Source organism: Melitaea cinxia, chromosome Z (assembly GCF_905220565.1).
Source record: "Melitaea cinxia chromosome Z, ilMelCinx1.1, whole genome shotgun sequence".
In the NCBI taxonomy this organism is placed as follows: Eukaryota; Metazoa; Arthropoda; class Insecta; order Lepidoptera; family Nymphalidae; genus Melitaea; species Melitaea cinxia.
Window position 1 is genome coordinate 16,813,561 of NC_059424.1, and position 25,585 is coordinate 16,839,145.

The following is a 25,585-nucleotide window of genomic DNA, read 5'->3' on the forward strand; positions in this document are numbered from 1 at the left end:
AACGTCATCTGCACTAAGCAAGCTTGTATCGCAGATGCCAGGCATGCAATTACCAGACGAATAGTTCTTTAGACACAGCTCGAGTCGATATAAACTATTTTATATGCAAATCCTAAACAAAAAAATTAAGATAAAATAACAAAAATATAATATTAAACGTAATAATAACATATTCTCGTTGTGTGCGTGTGTTTATAGGTCTATGTAACTGTGTATACGAGTGCGTGTGTGTGATTACAGAAGTTTTCCTCTTTTTGATAGTAAGTTTTCTGTTTTTGCATAATTCAGTCCTAACAACCAGTGTTCAAGTACTTGTTTCAGTTCCAGTTACTAAGACTTCGCAGTCTGTCTATCCTACGTTCCGTCCGTCCGTCTGTCTGTCTGTCACCAGGCTGTATCTCAAGAACCGCGATAGCTAGACAGTTGAAATTTTCACAAATTATGTATTTCTGTTGCCCCTATAACAACAAATACTAAAAACAAAATAAAATTAAAGGGGGCTCCCATACAACAAATGCGATTTTTTGCCTATTTTTGTTCGATATCAATAAATAGTAAGAGGTAGGCACTTGAAATATTCACAAAATACTTAATTGTATATTTACTTTAATAATAAATAGTAAACTTATAGTAATAAAAATATTTAGGGGGCTTTCATACAACAAAAGTGATTTTTTTTGGCGCTTTTTGCCCAATATTAAAATCAGCACCAGGTAAAAATATTCATAAAATATTTAGTTTTATTTAACAATTAAATATATTACAGAAATTTATTTATATTTAGTTTAGTCAATGGTACGGAACACTTCGTTTCTTATTTAAACTTTTCGGCTATAATAATCATCCCAATATTTTACTACTTTATTTCGATTCATAAATATATATACGGCCACAAATTTTGTTATAATTACAACTACCCGCGCGACGAACGAAATAACAGACAAACTTCTGTCGCTCCGTTTCTTTTAATGTTTTTAATCGCAAAACCAGCTAAAATTAGATTGTAATATACATCATAGTGTAGCTAGTTAAGTGATTATATGAGTAAAAGTATTAGTTTTTTAAGTAATTGAACTATATAAGTACAATTCTAGTGTAAAGTGTTTCGACGAGTCAGATTTACAACGAGTCGCCCGGTCGTTTATCGCCGTACGGTTTGAATAGCCCCCGTACCAGAATACTTGACTACTGTCGGATGCTGTCGCTTAAGTATCGTTTGCGTATCGCTTAGTAACTTGGTATCGAAAAAATGATCTGCGTGGTTGCCAACAGAAAACTCGGCAGAATGAAGCGTTGATTACCTGCACATCTAAGCTATGTATTCAAACCTTCCATGCAGCCTGCGCGAAAGCAGAACGCCTCACAACGGACCAAGGTAATTCATGGATTTGTCCAGACTGTTCTGCAAAATCCAGGAAGAGCGGTGACATTTCGCTCACCCCGGTTCGATCAACGACAGACTATGTTACCTTAAAGAAGAACAGTCAACCACGCACAGGTATCACTGCGAACGCTGCCGGTGCTCCACTCCCCACCACCGCCGCCGCCGGCTCCGGTGCAACCGCTGCGTCTGTTCCCGCCAACATAATCAGTGCCACAAAAACTGGCACCTCGATCAACTCCACACCTGCTCCATCAGTTCCTACAAAAACTTCAAGCCCCGTTGCCGAGATTCAAACGCTTCCCTTGGAAATCAACCAGTTACGACAAAGTGCATCTGAAATGTGGAATTCTTTAAAAATTCAACTTGAATTTATTAGCTAGAAAATCTCTAACTTCGAAGCGAGAATCAAATCATTGGAGTCTTTACATACGGAAAATATTGAGTTGAGGGCTACAGTTTTGGATTTACAACAACAGATGAATAATCAAGCCCAGATGCTCTTGAGAAACGAGGTTGAGATTACGGGCATTGAGGAGATTACTCACAGGGCCTCTGCAGCCAAATCAGCGGATGACCTTCTTAACATTAAATCCACTGTCATCGAATCCCTTAATGAGTGTAATACATATTTCTCGAACGTGGGATCTCAGCTTGCTGAACCGATACTGAGTGGACTACAAGTTACCCAGGAGATCCTGGCTGGAAAAATAGGCCCCGCTAAGTGTAATACCATCTCGGGCTCATATTACCTCGCGCCCACAGATGCTGTTGAGGTTTCAGGCCTCATCAAAAAGTTGGACTCGAGTAGCATTCCCGGTTACGATGAGGTATGCCATAGTCTCTTAAAGGCTATTGTCGATATATCGATGAGTAATTGTTTCCCCGGCATTGGAAAACGGCTGCGATCGTGCTGATTCATAAAGTAGGACCCACGGATATGTCGAATAACTATCGACCCATATCTCTCCTTGGAGCTTACTCCAAATTACTCGAGCGAATAATCAGCAAGCGGCTTCTCCACTTCCTTGAAAGTAATCGACTACTAGAAGATATTCAATTTGGCTTCCGCCGGGGTAAATCCACGGAGGATGCGGTGGGACATCTGATTGATACTATCGTATCACATTTGGGCGAAGCCAGATGTTGTATCGGCGTCTTTTTGGACCTGGCGAAAGCCTTTGACACGCTTTCGATTCCTATACTGCTAAGGAAGATGGGAGTGTTGAGTATACGTTGGCACCGCGCTGGATTGGTTCTCTAGTTGCTTGACGGGAAGAACTCACCGGATGAAAATTGGTAAAAATATTAGCGATTCTAATCCTTTTGTCATTTGGCGTACCACAGGGTAGCATAATGGACCCTACACTATTCATAGCGTACATAAATTATATTTTTTCGCTTGAACTTCCGAATGGTAATATATTGTGTTACGCTGATGATACAGACATGGTTTTTCACGGTGACTCGTGGCAGCAGGCACGGGATATGGCGGTTATAGTTATAGGGCTCCACCGTTTATTCATGTGGCTAAATAACAACTTACTGACTCTCAATGCTGATAAAACAAAATTCATTAATTTTTATAAAATGGCTGCATCCCGGCCCCCCGAATTCCTTAACTAGCTTGAAGTTCATAGAATATTGTGTATGACTCAAAGGAACTCGCAAATTTCAGACTGCGCACGTGAACGCATAACCAATGCATGTTCACTTACATATCTAGGCGTCATATTTGACGAAAAGCTTAACTTCAAAAATCACATTTCTATGACAGCAGGCAGGGTTCGTAAGCTTGTATATACGATGAAGCTGCTGAGGGAGTCCACCGATACTCAGCTACTTTGTCAGTCCATATTGTTATTGTAGACTTGCGTAGGGTAGCTCTGTTAAATCTAACTTAATACTATTGGAAAGGGCGCAAAAAGCTGTTTTAAAGTGTCATTGCGAAGGTCTCGACGGTACCCTACTTCTGAATTCTTCCGGGAAGCTCAAGTTCTGAGTGTCTGGAGGCTTTTTTTAATGCGTGCTGTCACATATGTCCACATGCAGAATTTGAGATCTTTAGATCGCGATGATATGATTCGAAAGCGAATTTATAAAATGTCTAAGCCTCGCGTCAACACGGCGTCTGCACGGGAGATTTGCCAGATTTCTTCTATCGCACATATATAATCGATTATCGGGACTCTGTGATTTGAGACACGGCTCTATTAAAGAAGCTAAATCTCAGGATCATAGGCTCTTGTTATCCTGGGATTACGACAAGTCGAAAGAAATACTTCGTGTTTAATTAATTGTAGTGGACTGTAATTTTGTTTGCTGTCCGATCCCAAGAGACTAACTACTCGTAGGGCTACTGATCCCTCTGACTCTCCTGCTCGAGCTCACTTTACTTGCATAGACAAACATACATACATACATACATACACACACAAACACACATAAAAACACACTCACACAAACACACACACAACACACACAAACACACACACATACACACATACTAACACACATACACACACTAACACACACTTCAAGATATATCGTAAATACTGACTGAGATCGTTCAGTTTAAATTCAGTTAGTAACATTGCAAATTTTCTTTATTTGTAACTTTTGGATTGAGATTTCTGTAATTTAACTGTCAATCTTATTTATTTATTTATTTATTTATTTATTTAAGGTGAATTTACAGTTATAATAATATACAATTAGAGTTTATACATATTAGAAAATTACAGAAACCAATCATAAAATAGTAATTAAGTTGAGCTCGCGATAGAAACAACTTATACACATTACATTAGTAAATATTTATGTAATATACTTATCCCACCAAAAACATTTTCATGTAAAATGTTGCCAAGACGAGATCATATGGCTCGCACTGTCAAAAAGTTATCAGATCTCATGTAGAGCCAAGCTTCTAACTCTACACGCCCTAACTCTACAAACCCTAACTTCACAAACTCTACACCTTAGTCAAAATATGTGGCTTGGCCGTTTCGCTACCGTCACGTGGGCGTAAGGTGAAAAATGTATTCACTGTTTATTACTTTTCTGTTATACAATAGTTCTATTGAAGAAAAAATAAAAAGAAGAAGAATAATTGATATACATATAATACAAATAAAAATGAAAAGAGAATATATATATAAATGAGACAGGAAAGTCGTCATCTACAACATCGGCAGCCGGTAGTACGAAACGGCCAAGCCACATATTTTGACTAAGGTGTAGAGTTTGTAAAGTTAGGGTTTGTAGAGTTAGGGCGTGTAGAGTTAGAAGCTTGGCTCTACATGAGATCTGATAACTTTTTGACAGTGCGAGCCATATGATCTCGTCTTGGCAACATTTTACATGAAAATGTTTTTGGTGGGATTTCACTTCTTTTTGTAAGTTGCTTATGACAATATTATAGCTGCATTTTACCTCCGACACATTTTATACCATAAATATCATCCAATCTTCACAATATTCGGTTTAAGCACGCTGTTTTTGATTTTATGTTAAACTGATATGCAAACGGTGACCTCCGCCAAAATTTAAATACCAAAATTACAAAATGTAAATTTTCGACATAAACTAATAACCGATTTTTATTTTTTATGTATTTTATTATTATTATTAATAACAAGGAATCCCTATATCAATTTTCAGACCTCTAGCATCAAAATTTGCGGAAGTCTCATACAAACTTCCATCTCCTAGTTTAAGGGGTTGGGGGGTAAAAGTGTCAAGTTTTAGAATTTTTTTGTTGTTTGTGTACTAATACTAGCTTACATACCAAATTTCAGCTTTCTGGGACTTCAGGAAGTACTCTATGAATTTTGATGATCATCAGTGAGTGACGAAATCGGGGTTTTTTAGATATCAATAAAATCTAAAGTATAAGAGCTATGCAATTGAAACTTTATATGTTTAATAAGTTCGCTATTGACACCATATCCCCAGAATTTTGTTTATCTGGTATAATCCAAACCCAAGTTATGAGGGTTAAAAAAAACGACGAAGCACTTCGAGAAAAGATAGGTAGTGCTTTTCGTTTTTTTTTTTTTTTGTTTCGTCTTGGCGGGGGCACTACCGTGCCCCCAGATAATAATACGAGCATGGTTTTATTCTAGTTCCTTCCTTAGAAGGACCAGATCGGGCATGCCTGATCTGGACCGGAAAAGGTATATAATGTAGAAAATTTGTCTGGACCTGATAAGGATAACTTTATCGATTCGGATGAGATTATGATTATACGTACAAGTTTACCTATAGAGGTAAACTTGATCAAAAAGGGAGATTATGATTGATTATACGTACCAGTTTACCTATAGAGGTAAACTTGATCAAAAAGATTAGGATATAATCATAATCCAAAGCGTTCTCTACTAATTTACTCAGGATTGCCTAAATACCGGCCGGAAACGAATTTTCGGGCTGGATATCCCCTTCCATACATCAGAGAACACGCTGTCGGTCCCAGCTTGCTATCACATACACCTTATAAGTAGTAAGTATATATTCATAAGTAGTGATAGGGAAAAATTTTGATAACGCGCAGCGAAAAAGCTTAGAACGATTAATGTCCAACTCTTCTCAAATGGGGAGAAAGATGCCTTTTCCCGGCTGTGATATGTTACAGGCTGAATCCATCAATTAAACATACACCCGCGGACGTCTGGTCCTAAGAAAAGTAACTTAATATCTATGTTTTAGGCAAAAGTCAGGTGATATAGGATTTTTAAACTAAATGTATATATAAATAATGAAAGGCGAGGGAGGGTATTTGCGCTTTGCAGACTTTGTAGAATAATAAAAATAAAAATGTAAAAAGTGCTGAAGATATGAAATATAGTAATTGGGACGAATAGTGCTGGAAATTAATGTACCGGCCGAACAATAAAAACAAGTGATCAATAAACATAGTTAAATAGTGCGAAATATCAGGTAGAAACAAGAATTTTACAAAAATTATACAATAAGAACGAAAAACAATCTAGTAGAAAGTCGCAGCAACATGAAACACTAAGGAAAATCAAATTATGCCAACATAACTTAACTTTAAAGGAAATTCAGATTAATGGCTTCCAATTAAAAGTAATTAGTCATCTATACAATACATGTATGCAAATAAATAAAATTGGAGTGTCCGTTTGTAATATTAAAATATCCGCTTTTTATTAAATGCATATGTATACACAGTACATATACAAAAATAACATTTTTTACAATTTTTGTCTGTCTGTTTGTTCTGGCTAATATCTGAAATGGCTGGACCGGTTTTGACGGGGCTTTCACTGGCAAGCTGATGTAGTAAGGCGTAACTTAAGCTACTTTTATTTTAGAAATTTATTTATTTTATTATTCTGCAAAATGAAGAATAAATTTTTTGTTAAATTCCACGCGGATGAAGTCACAGGCACAGCTAGTTCAAAAATAAATCGGATAAGACTTTAAAGTCAGTGCCACCTAGTGTCGAGTAACGAGATCACGCACAACCAAGATAAGAACCATGAACAAAAATTTAAATCAGTGCGAAAATTAACGACATCTATTGGCAGATAGTAAACAATATAGAGGACATAATGAAAATGTTAAAATCTATATAATTGACGAAGCGATGGCGCAGCGGCCACATAGTTGGTTGTTGGGCTAGCAGTCGTGGGTTCGATCCCCGCACATGACAATAATTTGTATTGACCATACACATGTTTGTCGTGGTCTGGGCGTTTGTGCTTGTGTATTATGTGTGTTTTTGGACCCCGACACAGGAGATAGTCCTACTGGAGGCAATTGAGTGTAAAGCGTTTATTATTATTATTATTAAATCGATATATCAGAACACAATAGACAAAGGAGAAAAGTAAAACGAATGTTACAAGAAGTATAAAAACTATGAACAAAAACATAAGCGAAATATTTGAAAAAAAAATGAACAGAATATAGAATACTAGCATACCCGTGCGAATAATTCGCACTAAATAATTTAAATAATTTACCGACCGTTAATCATGTTGACGTTGTTTCAAATTTATATAATTTCAAAAATAATTAATTTACAAAAACAAAAGCAACAATATCTTTTTAGTGATTATAATATAATTTATGTGGAGTAATTATGAGGTTTTTTTCTAAAAAGGGAGGCAAACATCTTAACCTTAGCGTATAATCTTTAGCGTAATAATCTTTTAATATATAAAATTCTCGTGTGTGTCATGGTGTTAAACATTGTATTCCTCCGAAACGGCTCGACCGATTTTAATAAAATTTTGTGGGCATATCGGGTAGGTCTGAGAATCGGCCAACATCTATTTTTCATACCCCTAAGTTATAAGAGGGGGGGGGGGATTAAGCGGGTTTATAACATATATGGCAAAGAAACGTTTGCGGGGTCAGCTAGTAATATATATGATTATACGCACTAGTACAAAATCAAGAAAATATTTTGGATGGCAGGGAGAGATATATCAAGGAGAAAAGCTTGGTATTTTTTGGAATCCATGAAGCACATCAAGGAATTAATATATCTTGTGGGCGGAACGGAATTGAATCAGTGAAACGAATAAGTAAGAAAATAGGGAAGTTGCCAGGCCGGTTACAGTAACCTCCAGTTGGGGAAAAATTAGATTATAACAAAACAAAAAAATAGTTTAAATAGCGCTACATATTATAAGGAGGATTACCCACAAAAAGTATTACACATGTCAGAAGTGAAACTTCTTTGGCAAAGCAATTGAAAAAAACAAAAAGCCAACATCACGTGGTGTTCCCAAGCGGTCTAACTAGGCGGTAAAACTAGAACTTCTACATCCAGCTCATAGCAATTAAAAGAGGCCCTCTACCATTCAAAAACCCAAAAGAGTTGGTTACTGTGAGGGAGAAGAAAGAAATGGGTTCTTCTCTTGACTGCAAACGTCCAACCAATCAATAAAGACAGTTTAAAGAATAAGAAAAATAAAATCGATCTCCAAAGATGCAGCAGGAGACGAGTGGCAATCAAAGGCGAAAAATAGAAAACAATTGACAAAGTTGGAGCAGGCCTTTATCCGCAGAGGGGTTCCCATTTAAAAATGTAGAAAATATAAAATCATAAATAAAAATAAGTTCATAAACAAATAACGCTGTACTTGATTTATAGATAAATAGGAAAAGAAAACCTTGTTGGACCAAGGTTACGGAACCGGTGAAGGATCGCGCACCATGACTATCCATGAAGCCCAGGGGCAGACCTACGACAAAGTCATCATTATCCAGATCCGAGAAACTCCAACGTATATTTGTTTCACAGAACGTCTTACGGCCGAACCCAATATTCAATCTAAAGATAGAGATAGGTAGTTATCATCGACTGCTAATCACTAACTATCTATCCTTTGTAGTTGTCCCAATAATTCGCATAGGGGACTACTATCTCCAGTTAGCTGTAGATAGACCGGCTACCTGAGCTCTTCCTTACATTCCAGTATACGCAGCGTCACAGACGGCCTCAGTTATGTTACACAGATGTTTTGTAGTATTTAAATTTGTCATACAAATTTTATTCATATTAAAGTAATCTTGTTTTATAAAAATATGGACAAATTAATTTTTACACAGACTTTTTAATTTATAATAAATGATATTATTTTAATATGGAATCCATGGTAAATCTAGTAACGGAACGTTTTAACACGACACGAAAAGACGCTACGACGCCATTACGCTTTATTGAATCGTTGTTTCGTTTGAATTTGTATATTTTTTTTACAAATCAAATTATACAAATCATTGCAAATTATAGGTACAATCATTCACCAAATTGTTTGTTTTATTCACAAGATGAGTAAAGTAAGTATTATTTCACAAGAAACATATTATTTTTATTCAATTAATAGTTGCAAAAGAGCAATATCACTTGAACTGCTACTTGAACTTGAGTCTGCCATTATTTTTCACTCGAAATTAATTTTATTTTAAACAAAGAAAATACTTTTTCAATTAATAAATCTTAGTTATCCCCCGAAAACTATAGATCGGAAATTGTTGTTACTAAAGATAACCAACGTTACTGACAGATAGAACTCTATTATTATTGGGACGCTTACACTGTCATTTTCATACGAACTGTTATCTCTAGTAAGCTATCCTCCCTCTCGTCGATAGACAGCTTTGAAGGATAAGATTGCCTATCGTCGACAAGTTTATTGGGTCAGTAAAATGAATGATAGATAGATATTTCTGTCTCTAGTAGGACATAACCAGAGATAGATTGAATATTGGGTTCGGCCGTTAGTGTATGGTGGTTTAAATGTCTGTCAGCCTAAAAATATTCCAAAAACTTGTAATTTTATTAAAGCAGGTCTCAAGTTAATATATAAAAATACTTGTGTTTGCTAGCAAATGAAAAAAAAACGACTTCAATTACATCGACAAGTAATACAACGTAAGTAGACGAAAAAAATTAACAAATGCACTAGTCACCACTACGATTTTCGATTTCGCTCGCCCGCCCTGTGGTGCGAAAGCGCGTGGTACTCGGGTCGCACTGGGCTCTCTGGAGCTTTGCTCGGTTGCTCGGCGCGATCCAACGGTGGAGAATAGGCTTTTGCCTGGCCTGGAGGAACGAGGCGGGTGTTTTCGCTCATCTGCCCTGTAGCGCGAAAGCGCGGTGTGCCAGCTGGGTTGTACTGGCTCCCTGGAGCTTTGCTCGGTTACCGGTGCGATCCGGCGTTGAAGGTCGGGCAAACCTGACCTCCAACACTATTGCAGCCGGGCGTTGTAGGTCATCTTTGTTGTGCTTGGAGGTGGAACGTTCCTGGATCCTGTGTCCCTATTCTGCAGACGGTAGACTGGTCCGGTAGAGCGTCTCTTAAGTGGGGTGGCCGCCTACGGGTCGGGAGACCTTCAGCTGGCTTGAGACTCCACACGTCGGGAGGGGTGGTCTTGTGGGAGCCTCCCTTCTATGGCGAGATGGTGCATGCTAGTGCGATGCCATCTCGCTCCACTCAGGCGAAGGTCTGCTCACACGTGGTGGTTTTTAGTCAGTAGGAGTCTGACATACCACTCCGGTGCCCCCGTGCCGGAGGATCATCCATGAGGATTTTCCCCACGTAAAAAAATCACCTTAAACATATTATCCTAGAAGTTTAAAGTTGTTACATTAAAACTATATTATGAATGAAGAAAACCACATCTTCTTTACTTTTTTAAGATTTTTTTTTTATTCTTAAAAATTTGTAGGCCAAAAATCGTGTTCCTATTGTTGTATATACGTTTTACAATAAATTATTAAAATAAAAAATTGTATATAGACAAAGTTGTGATAGCTGATGAAAGTTAATTCTTATTAATAATAAAATTTATTTTTCTATAAATTTTGTAGTTTAACATGATTTGTTTTTTTTTCTTATAGTTTAAAGTACCTACATATTCGTCATGTTCTTAACACAAAATCGTTATACTTAAGTTGTGACATAATTTCCATAGTGGCTTTTATTTACTTGTTTATTACATACAAGCTTACAGAACTATAATCCAGACACAAGTCTCATAAAACAAACGTAACTATGTAAAAATTAAGAAAATACATCAAAATAGTGCGAAATTTTTCGACTTCACTCAAATCATGTCATGTATATAATTAATATATAGATACCTATATATAGATTATATATAGATTAGCGCATAAAATTGTATGTTCAACAAACACATATTGCAGTTTAAGTTGTATTGTGATCATGCCTGATTTCGTATTTTGCTGTTCATAAGTATGCCAAAGTGTAGCCAGAACAGACAGATTTGTGTCAAAATTGGCTAATATATTTGACATGGAGCAAATTATTCGATATGATCAAGAGACATAAATAAATATCATATCATATACACAGACGGTCGTCCGTTTTAACATCCGACTGCTATAACTATATATTTTCTTTTAATTTATACATAAAAAGAATATATGTAACCCGCAACGGCCACGGGCCGCCATCAGGCTAGTCATGTATAGGTATTTGTCAAACATCTCAGGGCTATCAACATTAATATATTTCGTAGTATATACTGGTATATACTATTTAAAAACAAGAGAAGTTGGCAGCTCTGGTTTCAAATAATCAATAAAGTGCAGCATAGTGCATCCTTTCCACTTTTTGTCAAATTTTTATGTTATTATTAAATTGAAAGGTAAGGCAATTTTAAAAAGTTTAAAACAAAGTGATATAAAAATATAAAAGTACTAAATGCAATGCTGCCTGTAATAGTTTATTTTTGTTAGTATTTTATTTTTGTGTTAATATTTAAATTGTATTGATACATTAATTTTAAGCTGTGTGACTACGGCAATAAAGAATATACCCCATTCCCTCTCTTCCCGTAGGTGTCGTATGAGGCGACTAAGAGATAACACAGTTCCACTACCACCTTGGAACTTTGATAGCCGACCGATGACGGGATAATCATCCACCTGCTGGCTTTGAAATACACAGGCCGAAGACGCAGCAGCGTATTCGGTGCGACAAAGCCAACCCGCCTGACCAGCGTGGTGACTATGGGGTCTATGGGCAAGACACATGAGTTCACACCATTTTTTGGCGCGAACTTGTGGAGGCCTATGTCCAACAGTGGACTGCGATAGGCTGAAGTGAAGTGATTAATTTTAATATCATTTTTTAAATATATGTTTATGTAAAATATTTTGTCAGCCTAATAAAAATCTATTAATAGACAATACACAAAGTTCAGTTTCAAGTATCCCAACGGTCGGTCCATATGCTTAATAGGGGACTGCTCGAACAAATTTTCAGAAAGCGTTTTAAATTAATCTTTATGGATACTTATTTCGATAAAAAATAAAAATTTACTTATTTATAGCCTTTTAGGTACTCAAAATCATGTTTTAATATTGTTTGTTTAAAAATCCCGACATAACGCCATGTTATGTCATCTGAGAGCGCGTGACGTAATATGTGGTAATAACAAAGGGCGCGTTCCACCTAAGACCCACAGCGCTATCGATCACGACCGCTGAAATTGCCGTTCCACTAACGTAAAAAAAGCCGTAGACGTTGTGGGCGAATTTTATAAGTGGAACGCATATTTGGCCATAGTTAAATGTAACAACAATGTAATAGTGTTCAACGAAATACAAATTACTATACTTTAATTCTTGACATTATTGTTGTAAATATCAAACAACTTCATTAAGACATCAAGTAATTATTACAATTGCTAATTGTCAATTATAACTAAACAATTATATAAATTATGAAATAAAAAATTTAACAAATACTAGTAAGCACTTAATTGTTCTTAAAGATTTTAATTTTCATCGTCGAAAAATGGCTTTGAAATAAGAATACGAGTAATGTAAAGAAATATTATCTGTCAATTGAATATGACGATTCCTGTGTTGCCAGCTCTATTTATCTTTTAAATTACTTTTAAATCAGAAGCTATATTCCGATCATCTAGGTTGGTAGCACCGTATCGAAATCAATAACTTATAAATTGCTATTTGTAGCACATCTTTTTCATCTCTCGACTGAAATACTCTTGCTTTGAGCATTTAATTCTTAAAATAGTTTAACATTATTAAATTTAGTGAAATAAAGTAATGCAGGTTTTTGTAAACCCACCCGGTAAGTTTTAACTATAAGAATATTTTACCGAGATAATTTTTAGTATAGAATTTTTTTATTATATCATTAAATCATTTTATATGCTTAATACAACAATATTAACTTATTTCGTTACTTCTAAAGGCAATATAAAATTCACATTAAATGCAAATTACTTCAAGAAATATCTAACCGGTGAGTAGCTTAAAAGGTCGATAAGTAAAGCAGCAGTGATTTTAACTTTAATATTTTATTGCCCCCTTTGTGGGCTCATGCACAACACTTTGCTGAAGATCATGACATGATCAAATGCATAGTTTACGATTCTATAAAGGACATACAGACAAATATTCATTTTTATAGATATAATTATATAGATTTATTGTTCTCAAAGAATGACTTCATATCTATATATTTATGTTGCAATTTCAAAAGTATTTGAAGATATTTGTAATATTTTATATTTTAGATAAAAATTTAACCACAACTATGAAAAAATTTGAAATCTTAAAATATATATAAATTACCCGTCACGTTGTTTGTCCGCGATAGACTCCTAAACTACTTAACCGATTTCAATTAAATTTGCACACCGTGTGTAGTTAGATCAAACGTGGAAGAAAGGGTATATTTTATTGTGTTTTATATAAAATATTATTATATTCAAGAAAAAAAAATATGCTGATACGTAGTCCACAAGGTCGGCTAGTAATAATATATATTATAATACACGAATTGAATCTTTGTATGAATCTTTCAATATTTTAAAAAACATATGTACCTAAGTTAACAAGGCATTTATTTCATCGTCACTGTTACTTTAGAAATTTAAAACGACGGATATAAATAGCAGCTATGAAAAAGGAAAACATGAGACCGAAGAGAAAAATCAATATCTCTATGACTACCGAGAAACAGTTGGCAGCACTGGTATCTTTTTCAATAGGTACCCACCTACCGACAAGGACTGCCAGATGTACGATTTTAATCGTACTCAATTACTCATATGATTTTTAGCACTTTTACTCAAATACAATCGCTAGACCAAGATCGTACGCAAAATATACGATTTTTATATATCTATTACCTGGAAACGTTTCATAATGAAACAAGTTTCATCCACCGGCAAGCATGAATTTTGGAATATTTTCCAACTACCTAACGCGTGCCTAGATATTTTATTTAAATGAAGACTCTTTAAACATTTATACATATAAAGACTGTATTTGTTTGTATTCTTACGAAACTTATTATTATTATTCTTTTTTCAAAAAAGTAATGTTTTGTATAAAACTGATTTAATAATGAATACCGACAAGTTATGGGGGGCAACAACAAAACTATTTGAAAATTATAAAACACTGGCTTAATTTTCTTTAAATTTGTTATGTTTGTCCCATTCTAATGCAAATTGTGAACGAGTATTCAGCGAAATTAATTTAATGAAAACAAAACTTAGAAACAGTTTATCTCATGATATAAAGGGCACATTATTGGCCAAGTAATTAATAAGAAAAACCGAAAATTGTACTAATTTTAAGTCAACAAATTCTTTTGTTAATAAACATAATTGGTACACCCAGTAAAAAGTTAAGTATACGGATTTTTGAGAGTTTCCCTCGATTTCTCTGGGATCCTATCATCAGATCCTGGTTTCCTTATCATGGTACAAAACTACGATATCTCCTTTCCAACAAAAAAAAGAATTATCAAAATCGGTTCATAAACGACGGAGTTATCCCCGAACATACATTAAAAAATATATGTACGGTCGAATTGAGTAACCTCCTCCTTTTTTTGTAGTCGGTTAAAAAATATGACCACGGAAAATTTTTATAAGTCTAACAAATAGTTTAATGCATTTATTTTCTAAAACTAAATGAATTTTGCTTTGATTTTTTTATTTCAAAATTTCTTTGGTATACGATTTTTTTTATAGTTGGCGTACGATCGCACCTTTTTTGCACCTGGCAGCCCTGCTGTAGACCTACTTAATTTTTTAAGCCTAAGTTCGGCCTAAGTTCAATGTCAAAACTCATAAAATGTAGATTTTGATCAACAGGTAAACAAATATTTTACTAAAAAGGTATTTTTTGCGAAAAAAAATATAGTGTACTGTTTTTACAAGCAATGGCCAACATTTGAAAAAATCATAATGCAGTCATTAATATCGCCTGTAGGTAAGACATTTCTTTTAATATTAATTAGAAGGAACAAAATGATAAACTATTAGAAAAATCTTTTTTCAAATCTATTCCAAGCTATTGATACTTTTTGAGGTCATTCGTTAGTTAAGTGGGTTCCGATTTATGGGGTGAAATGGGGGTGGGGGGGTAAAGGGAGGTGGGGAGGGTGGGTTTTTTAGCCCCCCGTAGTGTGCATTTCACGTAAACCCCGTGGTTTCGAAGATTTCGTGTTTGAAGTTTTGGGGTTAACTTTACGTGATTCAGAGATATTACAATACCTTAGAGCTCCGTGTCTGACTCCACCTTAACTCCGGTGCAGCGGGAAGTGCACTCATATGCTCCATTCACCAACTTTCACACTTTATTTTCGAACAAATTTACGTAAAAACGATCTCGATTGCAAGATCAACAAACGATACGAACTGACGCTTAACGACTGACAAATCGACACTTTTAAACAAAATAACGCGTCAGACATAATATTCTAATAAAATTAGTAACATTGCGTGCTAGAATATAGGTTTAGAAATTCGAAAAATACCCAAAACCGAATCGGAGCACCCCACTGTCCACGTGGTCTTGGTCTGTCCTACCCCTAGAGTGTTTTTTTTGTGCCGCGGAGGCGCGGAGGGAGGGCAGCCCTCGCCCGCCGTGCGAAAGCGCGCGAACGAATGCGTAGAGGAGCGGCTGAGGCTGGTCGCCGAAGGCGACCAGCCTCCGCTGCGGAACGGAGCATGAGTGAGCGTGCTTTCGCACGCAAGGGCGGAAGGGCTGCACTTCCCGCAGCGCCGGAGCCAAGCGTTCCTCTAACTTTCGAAATTCTTCTTCTAACCTCAAAACTTTAACCATGGATATCTCCATAACCATGGGGTTCTGAGGTGTGACAGTGGTACCAAGGGTAGCGCCCCCCCCCTTCCCCCCACGGTCCCGAAATTCGGTTTTTCCTAATCTAAAGCTTTGTGTTTTAAAGGAAATGCTAAGTGACGCCTTATTTTGGTCAACGGTGTCTATTTGTTAGTCGTTAAACGTCAGTTCGTATCGTTTGTTGATCTTGCAATCGAGATCGTTTTTACGTAAATTTGTTCGAAAATAAAGTGTGAAAGTTGGTGAACAGAGCATATGAGTGCACTTCCCGCAGCACCGGAGTTAAGGTGGAGTCAGACGCGGAGCTCTAAGGTATTGTAATATCTCTGAATCACGTAAAGTTAACCTCAAAACTTCAAACACGATATCTTCGAAACCACGGGGTTTACGCGAAAAGCACACTACGAGGGGGGTAAAAAACCCACCCTCCCCCCTCCCTTCACCCCCTCTTCCCCCAGGACCCCATAAATTGGAACCCACTTAACTAAAGATTTACCACTTTTTGATAACACATAATTAACCGAAGTAAGAACTTATTAGATATGGTCTTTATCATGCTTAAATTTTAATTATTATTTTATAAAGTAGCAGGTATCGATTTTATCACGCATGCGTATTATAAAAAATTAAATAACTTGAAAATGGACATGGTTTACTTTGTTAAAACAATATACTATAAACTATTTGTTCTCCTTACAAACCATTCTCTTTCAAACATGACAAGGCTTACGTCAGTATATAGTAATAGTAAATTTAAGAAAAAAATTGAAAACAGTCATCTGAAAGTTATACTTGAATTAACTTACATGTAAAATACAACACAGTGTATGCAGTGCTGTTTCAAATATACAACTAATTACTACTTTCCTAAAACATTGACATTACTATCAATTTAGATAAGTTTCTGTCTAAGATCCAACACACATAATATATACCCTCATGTGTTCAATAATAATGTTCCAATACATATGCAAGATAATACATATATATCTCGACTTATATCTGATAGGCTGTCAATGAAAATGTCCAAACAATATTAATTAAATTAATAAAGTAAATAAGGTAATTAAAGTCTGAATTAACCATCCCTTCATTGTAAATTATAACCATGCTAGTGCGTTCATTGGATTTCTCAAGCCAGATCTCATACTAAATTATTTGCTCATTTAGTATTAATACATCTGTGTTTCTTTAAATGAGTAATTATTTAAATAACAACATGACATTGACTTATTAATGACTAATGTTTAATTGTGAACACTACTAATATTAATATGATAGTTGTATTACATAAAGTTACCTCATTGCTTTTGATCACATAAATTTTGTTCTTAATTTAAATAATTAATTTTGTTAAGAAAGTTTGAGTTATATAAATCCTATCATCAATGTCAGTAAGAGGTAAATATATGTTTTTAAGATATTTAATTGTAAGTAAAGTATATAAGCCCGATGCAAAATAGTTCGTTTAGTGTGAAATTTTCTCTGTGAGATTTTTTCTAACTTCATTATTTTTGTATATCTATATAAAATATTAAACTGTTTTACTATCGCATGTCGTGTTACTTATACCATTTTTTAATTATGAAGCAATAAACTATTTTAGCTTGTTAAATTTATACATATCCTATTTTAAATTCGAAGAAGTTATAAACAAAATACTTCGTCTAATTGTTAATCGATGCAAAAGAGTTCGTCGAGTTCGTATATCCGTGATTATTCCTTCTTTGTACAATTATGTTGCTTAATTTAAATTTGTAAAAGTAATTCTGTGTCATCTGTCAAGTGAGACAGTATAAATTCTGAAAATTTCAGTTTTTTTTCATTATTTTTCAAATAAAAATGGATCGTGGCAAACCCGTGTGAAAGTGAATAGTTTGTGGGGTTGATGCTGGCAAATCAAGTTACCAAATATCTAAAGACTTCATCATTCGACATTCAGTACTATAGAAAGAATAGAACGACTTCTTGTTTGAAGAAAACTGGTCGACCACGCATCATAAGTGCAGCAGAAAATAAAATCCTGAAGAAAATTATCGAAAATAATCGCCGTGCTCGAGCTGGAAAACTCACGGTGCATTGAAAGGACATGATTCACAAAGACGTCTCAGTTGATACTTGCAAAAGAGTCCTAAAAAAAAGAATGGGTTACGGATTTTACACCGCTAAGGAGAAATCACTGTTGACTGCTGTACAAAAGAAAAAAAGGTTGAAGTTTGCTCGTGATCATTTAAATTGGACTTCTGATCAGTGGAGTAATATTATTTGGCGTGACGAGTCCAAATTTGAAATGACAGTCGGCGATGAAAGGAAAAAAGTGATTCGGAACAAAAAGAGTCATTTCATACTGATTGTCTCAAACGCAAAGTGAAGTTTCCGGCATCTCTTATGATATGGGGCTGCATTCCTGCATGTGTTGGTGGTGCAGTTTGTGGATGGTTCTATCAATTCTGCAAGGAATCAAAACCTTTTAGAAGAATTTAAACCCTTTAGAATTTACTGCCCATATTCGGTCACTCAAGCATCAAGGTTCCTTCATTTTTCAACAGGATGATGCTTCCTGCCATACTGCAAAGACAACAAAGACGTGGCTACTGGCGAACAGCATCCCTACAATCGAATGGCCATCTAACAGCCCAGACTTGTCGCCGATCGAAACCCTATGGTGGAAAATGAAAAAAAATCTCCGTAAAAATCCACCAAAATCGAAGAGTGACTTAAAGGCTAAACTCTTGGCTGTCTGGGAGTCAATTATGCCTAAGGAGTGTGCAGCGTTAGTTGCAACCATGCCTGTTCACATTAAAGCTGTCATTGAGAGCAAAGGCGACACAACTAAGTGGTAGACGAACTTTTTTGCTTGAGTGACAAGGGTAGACGAATACTTTTCTGTTATGTTTTTAGAATAACTTTTTTTAAAATTTTTATGTTATGTAAAGTCATGAAAGCATTTCATGTTAAATGATGTTAAATGTGTAAATTTATGAATATCACAGTAATGTTACCTTTCATTAAATAATAATTGATAAATTTATAATATCTGCTATGAAATATTGTATAAAGAAAACTTTGACTATTCCATGTATTAACTGTGTTAGTCATCTGCTCATCATAAGTTATGGCGTGACCAAGGGGAATATATATGTATATAGAATATGAGGGAAAAGTATATATTTGTACAGTTTTTGTCACACTTACGACATTTTTGCCCGTTCGGTGTGGGAAATGAGTATGTATTTTATTATATTTACCAGTTTATCATTGAATAAAATAAATAATGTATATCATATATTTTAGCGTCTGAATCACACTACTTTTAAAATATTTCCACCCTCAGGGCTTGTTTCACCTTAACTAATAAACAACAACTTTTGGTTTCACGGATTTTGAATAGAAATATTTGACTGATAAAGAGCCGTTTAATGTTGAAAAAAAATATAATATGTAATCTGTAGGCTACCATGATCTGTCAGCTTCAGCGGCAATCAATGAAACAGATCCTTTGTCCTTAAGCGATATATAATACATACATTGCGATTCATTTTCGTTACTGGGCGGTAATATTCGTTAACAATATGTTTGACATTAAACGGTCCGCAACGAAATCGAAACGTTTTTCGAAGGAACAGTTCTTTTGAAGAGTTTAACGTTTTTGACCATCCAGATCATGAATCGCGCTACGGCTCCTATTACGAAGAAGATGACGAGTCTGAGGAGACTCCGCTGCTGCCTCGCTGCCCTCGGAACGACGAACGTATAAAGTTGCTGACTATTATGGCTGTCATCATGATGGGAATGTTCTTGATGTGCGGACTATCGATTGGCATTTACCTTCTGATCACCGAAGACGATTCGGGTAAATAGAATCTCTGATTGTTTTATTGATTATGTATTATTTTATATTGTATTTTATAATACCTACTACATCAATATGTAGAACGAAATGAAACAATTTTTATACGTATATATCCATTTTGACATTAATTTTGCCTTTAACATCTCACTGCTGGGCTGTCTTCTGTCTCTATATTGTTGAAGAAGCGAAGGAACTTGACCAACCAAGCTGCTCCACTGAGGGTTCATGGATAACTACTGCAAGAAACGATTACTATCAGGTGCTTACGATAACACTCGGGGCCGACATCTTTATTACGTGCTCTCCTCGGGGAGACCACCGACACAGGCCGGATATAAATATTACTCACTTAACCTTTGTATTGTATAAAAATAAAAATAACTACATTTTTGTTCAATTTTAGAGAACATGCTGCCACCGGTACAAGTACCGCCTCTTTTCGTGCCCCGTGCGGAATGGGACGCTATGAGTCCGAATTTCTCCAAACCCGAGCCTGTCTTCAGGGCCAAATCTGTTGTGGTTGACCAGACTGACACCAGACATTGCTCTGATAAGGAATCCTGCATCGAACTAATGACGTATTTGGAGGTATTTTATTTTTATATGACTAGCTTTATAACTATCTATGCCCTATGCGACCCAGTTTTACTTACCTTGCACTAGATTTAGATTCTAGTACTAATTAATTGAATTGTATTTGTTAATATTGATTGCCAGCTATCTGCGTGTTAGAAATCTATGGTTCACAGGACATGTTTAATTAAATGAACTGTAGGCCATAATCCAAATATTTTTTTAGAGTGTAAACCTTAATACATTAAAATATGACATATATTTCATTGCTATAATAAACTAATTGATATGTTAAATTAACTAATTTGATATATTTTGATTTTTTTAGAAATATACATTTCAAGTGTTTTACGTATCTATCTGTTTGTTTGCTTGCATGGAATTGGCTCCGAAACTAAGTAACCGATTTAAAAATTCTTTAACTGTTGGGAAGCTACACTATCCGCGGGTGACTTAAACTATATTATAATTTAAAAATAAACTAAAATAGGGCTTCTTACTAAAACTCCAACAATGTAACCAAAGGTGTAACATCGCGTGAGCTGCGAAAGCTATTAATGATAGAATAAAATAATGTTCTACGACTTTGTAGAACAATTCATTATTTACAAAAAAGTGTCGAGACAGCATAATTATGTCTATTATAGTTATGCCACAATTTAAATAAAAGAACACTTTGTTTCTTCCTATGTGCTCTTTACTTAATCCTTATCTAAATTAATTACTCTATGTTCAATACTGCTACAATACCTTTATATAACTTTTTGAATTATTCAATTAGAATCCATTTGAAAGATATTACGAGTTTAAAAATGTAAGTATTAGAAAAATGTTGCGTGCTCACCCTGCTCGGCTAGCCTTATGCGAGTTAGGCGTCACTGGGGTTCGGGCCGTGTGTATTATAATTTTGAAATTTTTGTTAAATACACGTGCGATGGACGGGCTGCTAGTATATATATAATCTCGTCTCACAATATTTGTGCACAGAAATGTAACATTGTCCCATCAAAAATATGTGCTATGTTTTATTTCGATTAATGACAGCAAAAATTTTGGGTTATTCCTTTAAATTTTATGTGAATATTTTTTTGGGTAATTACTATTAATAATCTAATCTGAATATATTTCAAATTGTGCTAGATTTGGCTTTTTCTTTACTTGCGAATTTCATTGATGGCTTATACGAATATAGCTGGTTATGGTGGACTTATTATTTTTCTAAACATTTCCAATCCAAACTGTTGGCAAAGCGAATGTTTGCGAATCAACTCCTAAGTGTTGGACAGTTATTGTTTTATAGGAAGCAAACACAGTGTACAATGCCATAATCTATCTATCTGTCTAATGTTGAAGAATGATTTTTTGAGAAATGGATTTTTGTTCGATTATTTTGCAAAAACGACTGAACCGATCTAAATAATACTTATACCACAAGATGCAGCGTGTTTCGGAGAAGATTTGAGTATAAATGATATGTTGGTGATTACTTATCGTGTAAAAATATATAGAAGGACAGAGATCGCTAGTAAATCAATAAAAATAAACAGTATAATATCGTCTCTCTATCGTATAGGTTATCATCATACGCTGTAATTACAGGCTAATTCATTATATTAGTAGATTTATATGTAAAAAAGCAAAGCCTATGTGTAGGAAGAACATGACTCTTATTCTTTAATAATAAAAACGTTTCTCAGTTGAGGTCATTAAGGACTTGCTCCACCACTTGATATAATATATCTACAATGACCCCCTGTAAAACGTTACAGACACATTATATATATACTTAAATGAATATTTATTTCCAGGATAACATTAATGAGAACAAGATTTTGCCGTACAATTTCATGATTTCATCTGATGGATATATTTACGAGTATCTCGGATGGGACAGTCCTTCACAATTATATCCAAAACTACAGTGCCTGTTAATTGCATTTATAGGTATATTTTATTTTTAATTAAATATTTATTTATTTTTTTATCCTCTACGCTTTAGTCTTACCATGATAATTTCGAATGACGTCGCAGAAACAGCTAATGTATAATACAATAATATCATAACGCTAAATATTTTGCTTTTTTTAATGCGCCAATCTGATATGTTGACTAGCCCGTTGGCGCAGTTTGTAGTGACCCTGCTTTCTACTCCGAGGGTTGTGGGTTCGATTCCCACCCTGAGTCTGGGTGTAATATAAATATTTATTTATATATTTATATATGTATTATTTATAAGAATGTTTATCGAAAAAAAAATGTAGCTATACCAGTCGGCTGTTAAGTTGCTTACTTTAGGAACAGAAGACCATGTGTGTATTGTGTAGATATTTATTATTATTATTTCTTTTATTCAATATATTTTCTTATGATTACATTTTTAAATATATTTATAAAAAAGACAAATAAAAATATTTAAAAATATAAAAATAGTAGTCCTCCGGTGGCAGGTTGAGGTCCAGGCCACCGGTAGTTAAGGTTCTAGGCTGAGGAACCTCCTCACAATGCGGGCCGTTTCAAGCAACACTGCCTTTTGAATCCGACCCTTGATCCAACAGTCAAGTGAGAGTTTGTTAAAGTGTTGGTCGAAACTCTTCGCTAATAGACCATTAACCGATACAACAATAGGAACAATTATTGTTGAGTCTACATTCCACATGCCGGTAATCTCGTGGGCAAGGTCTAAATATTTACTTAATTTTTCTTTTTCGGCCTTTACGAGATTATCGTCATGTGGAACTGTAATGTTAACAATAATTGCTCGGCGCGCTGATCGGTCTACTAGCACTATATCAGGTTTATTGGCTGCAATAAACCTGTCAGTGACAATAGATCGATCCCAGTAGAGCAATGCATGACCATTCTCAAGAAATGGCGTTGGGTTATACCTATAATAAGGCAACTCATTTTTAACGAGGCCGTATCGAATAGCAAGTTCTTGGTGTATAATCCTGGCTACTTGGTTATGTCTGTGCAAGTACTCACCGTTAGCAAGATGATTATTATTATTATTATTATGTTGAGAGCCACTGCCATGCTTAGTCAAAACACAGTAAACTCCGTTTAATGCTATCAAATACAATTTTTAAAGCGTATCTTTAAACCTATTTCTTTTAATCTATATTTTATTATTATAATAAAATTTAGTTTGTTGAAAAAATTCAATCACTTCAGTCTATCGCAGTCCACTGCTGGACACAGGCCTCCACTAGTTCGCGCCAAAAATGGCGTGAACTTATATGTGTCGCCTATAGTCACCACGCGGGGCAGGCGGATTGGTGACCGCAAAAAAAAAATCAAAACTGAACTTGTCTTTGATTGATATCCTTAAACTTTACCGCCTTTTACCTAAGCATGGCAGTACATAATTCCTCTTTTTCTCAAAATAGGCCATAAATGTTACTAAAGCCGATTAATGCAATCATTCTCTCTTAAATTTTTTACAGGTAGTTTTACCTACGAAATGCCATCGTTTAAGCAACTACAATCCGCGGGCAACATTCTAACGGCATCGGTTAGCAACGGCTACTTGAACAGGAACTTCACTTTTATTGTCAAAAACGATACATTACTAGGATCAGGCTATATTCGAAACACTATCTTGAATCAATTCGAGACGGCTATTGAAAGGACACATCTGTTTAGAGCCAAACATTATTTCTTTAGATCTGATAAAAATTAAAATAACTAAACATGACATGGCTAATCCAAACTAAAAGAAACTGAGCATAATATAGCATATAGCAAATTAAAAAATAATAACTATCATGATATATCTAATCAAAAAAAAAATACTCTTAGTAACGTAGTCATTATAATATAAAAATAACCTACATCCCCTCCCCGAACCCTCCACCCTCTATCAATAAAATCATAGTGATAGAGACATTTAAGACTTCAACTATATACAGAAGTCTTGACGTAGATGAATTTATATAAGGTAATGTTAAATGTCCGCCTGTCTACTGTCCTTTCTGTTTACTGCATCAATAGTCTTTTTTGATGTGCAATATTCGATAGTAAATCGTATCCACGCACATACTTTTCTACGACTTATTAAAAAATTAATATATAAAAAAGATACAGAGTACCAAGAGGTCGATATATTGAAGTTTTTATTCTTTTAAATATTATACAAAAAAAAAAATACAATTTAACTAAAATTCAACACCTACTCCGTCTCAATTTTCGAAATTTAGTGTCCATAAAGTCCATCGCGAGGTGACATTTAACTAGTAAATATATATTTAATTTATGAGGGTAATATATATAAGGAGTAGTTATTACGTGTTTATTTCATAATATTGTGAGACTTACAGTGAGATTTACCCTTTTCATCAATTTTAGCTTTATATGATATACTAATATTCCTAATAATAGCATAATTATTATATATAATATGGTGCTCAAAACTTAAAAAGGAATGAGTATGTATCTTTCTAAACTATTTATGTATTATACAACTAAACCTACACATTTAAAACTCACGAGTGTTGTTCTACCATTTATATTACGATTTTGTAACTTTTAAATACACATTATCCCAATATGGGTATAATGTATAAATATTGACTAAAATTATAAGATTGATTTTTGGCCAAGCCTAAGTTATAATTGTAGTGAATGTAACATGCTTTAATTTTCGTACCAAGACAAAAGTGAGAGTTTTTATAATTTTAAGGAAAAGTAGATTTGTTATCTACATTTTATCTTATATGTATATCGTAGGTACATATTTGATATATTTTAAATTTTAAAAAAGTGCAATCAAGTGTCACGTACAGTGACATAGTAACGCACATTTTAAAGTGTTCATAACTTCAATTTAATAATAAATATCAAAAGACAAATAGTGAGATTTTTCTAACAAAGATGTTTCGGTAGAAAATGTCTTTTATATGGTTTGTGATCTCGTCTCTCATAATTCTTTACAACAAATGCAACAATTTATTACATAAATATTTTGTTAAAGGTTCTTATAAACCATGTTATTTATTTTTGTCATAATACTATATTTTTATTGTAATTCTATATATAGACGGGCGTGTCATTAATGATTATTCAACAGGTGTAATTAACTATTTGTAACATTACTGTTGTAATACGTGTTTTAAAAATAAAAATATTTCAATGATATGCGTAA

General features: G+C 34.6%; 1 protein-coding gene across 2 annotated transcripts; it reads left to right on the forward strand.

Moving 5' to 3' along the window:
* The first annotated feature begins 14,969 nt into the window (after window positions 1–14,969).
* Window positions 14,970–25,585, forward strand: LOC123668392 (peptidoglycan-recognition protein 3-like). Of its 2 annotated transcripts, none has more exons than XM_045602124.1 (5): window positions 14,970–15,031; window positions 19,681–19,872; window positions 20,276–20,460; window positions 22,254–22,389; window positions 23,889–25,585. In XM_045602124.1, exons 2-5 carry the CDS (start codon window positions 19,791–19,793, stop codon window positions 24,122–24,124), a joined length of 639 nt encoding a protein of 212 aa, XP_045458080.1. In that variant the 5' UTR covers window positions 14,970–15,031; window positions 19,681–19,790; the 3' UTR covers window positions 24,125–25,585. The 2 variants fall into 2 exon arrangements, with proteins under 2 accessions (XP_045458080.1, XP_045458078.1); XM_045602122.1 differs by having other exon boundaries at window positions 14,987–15,149.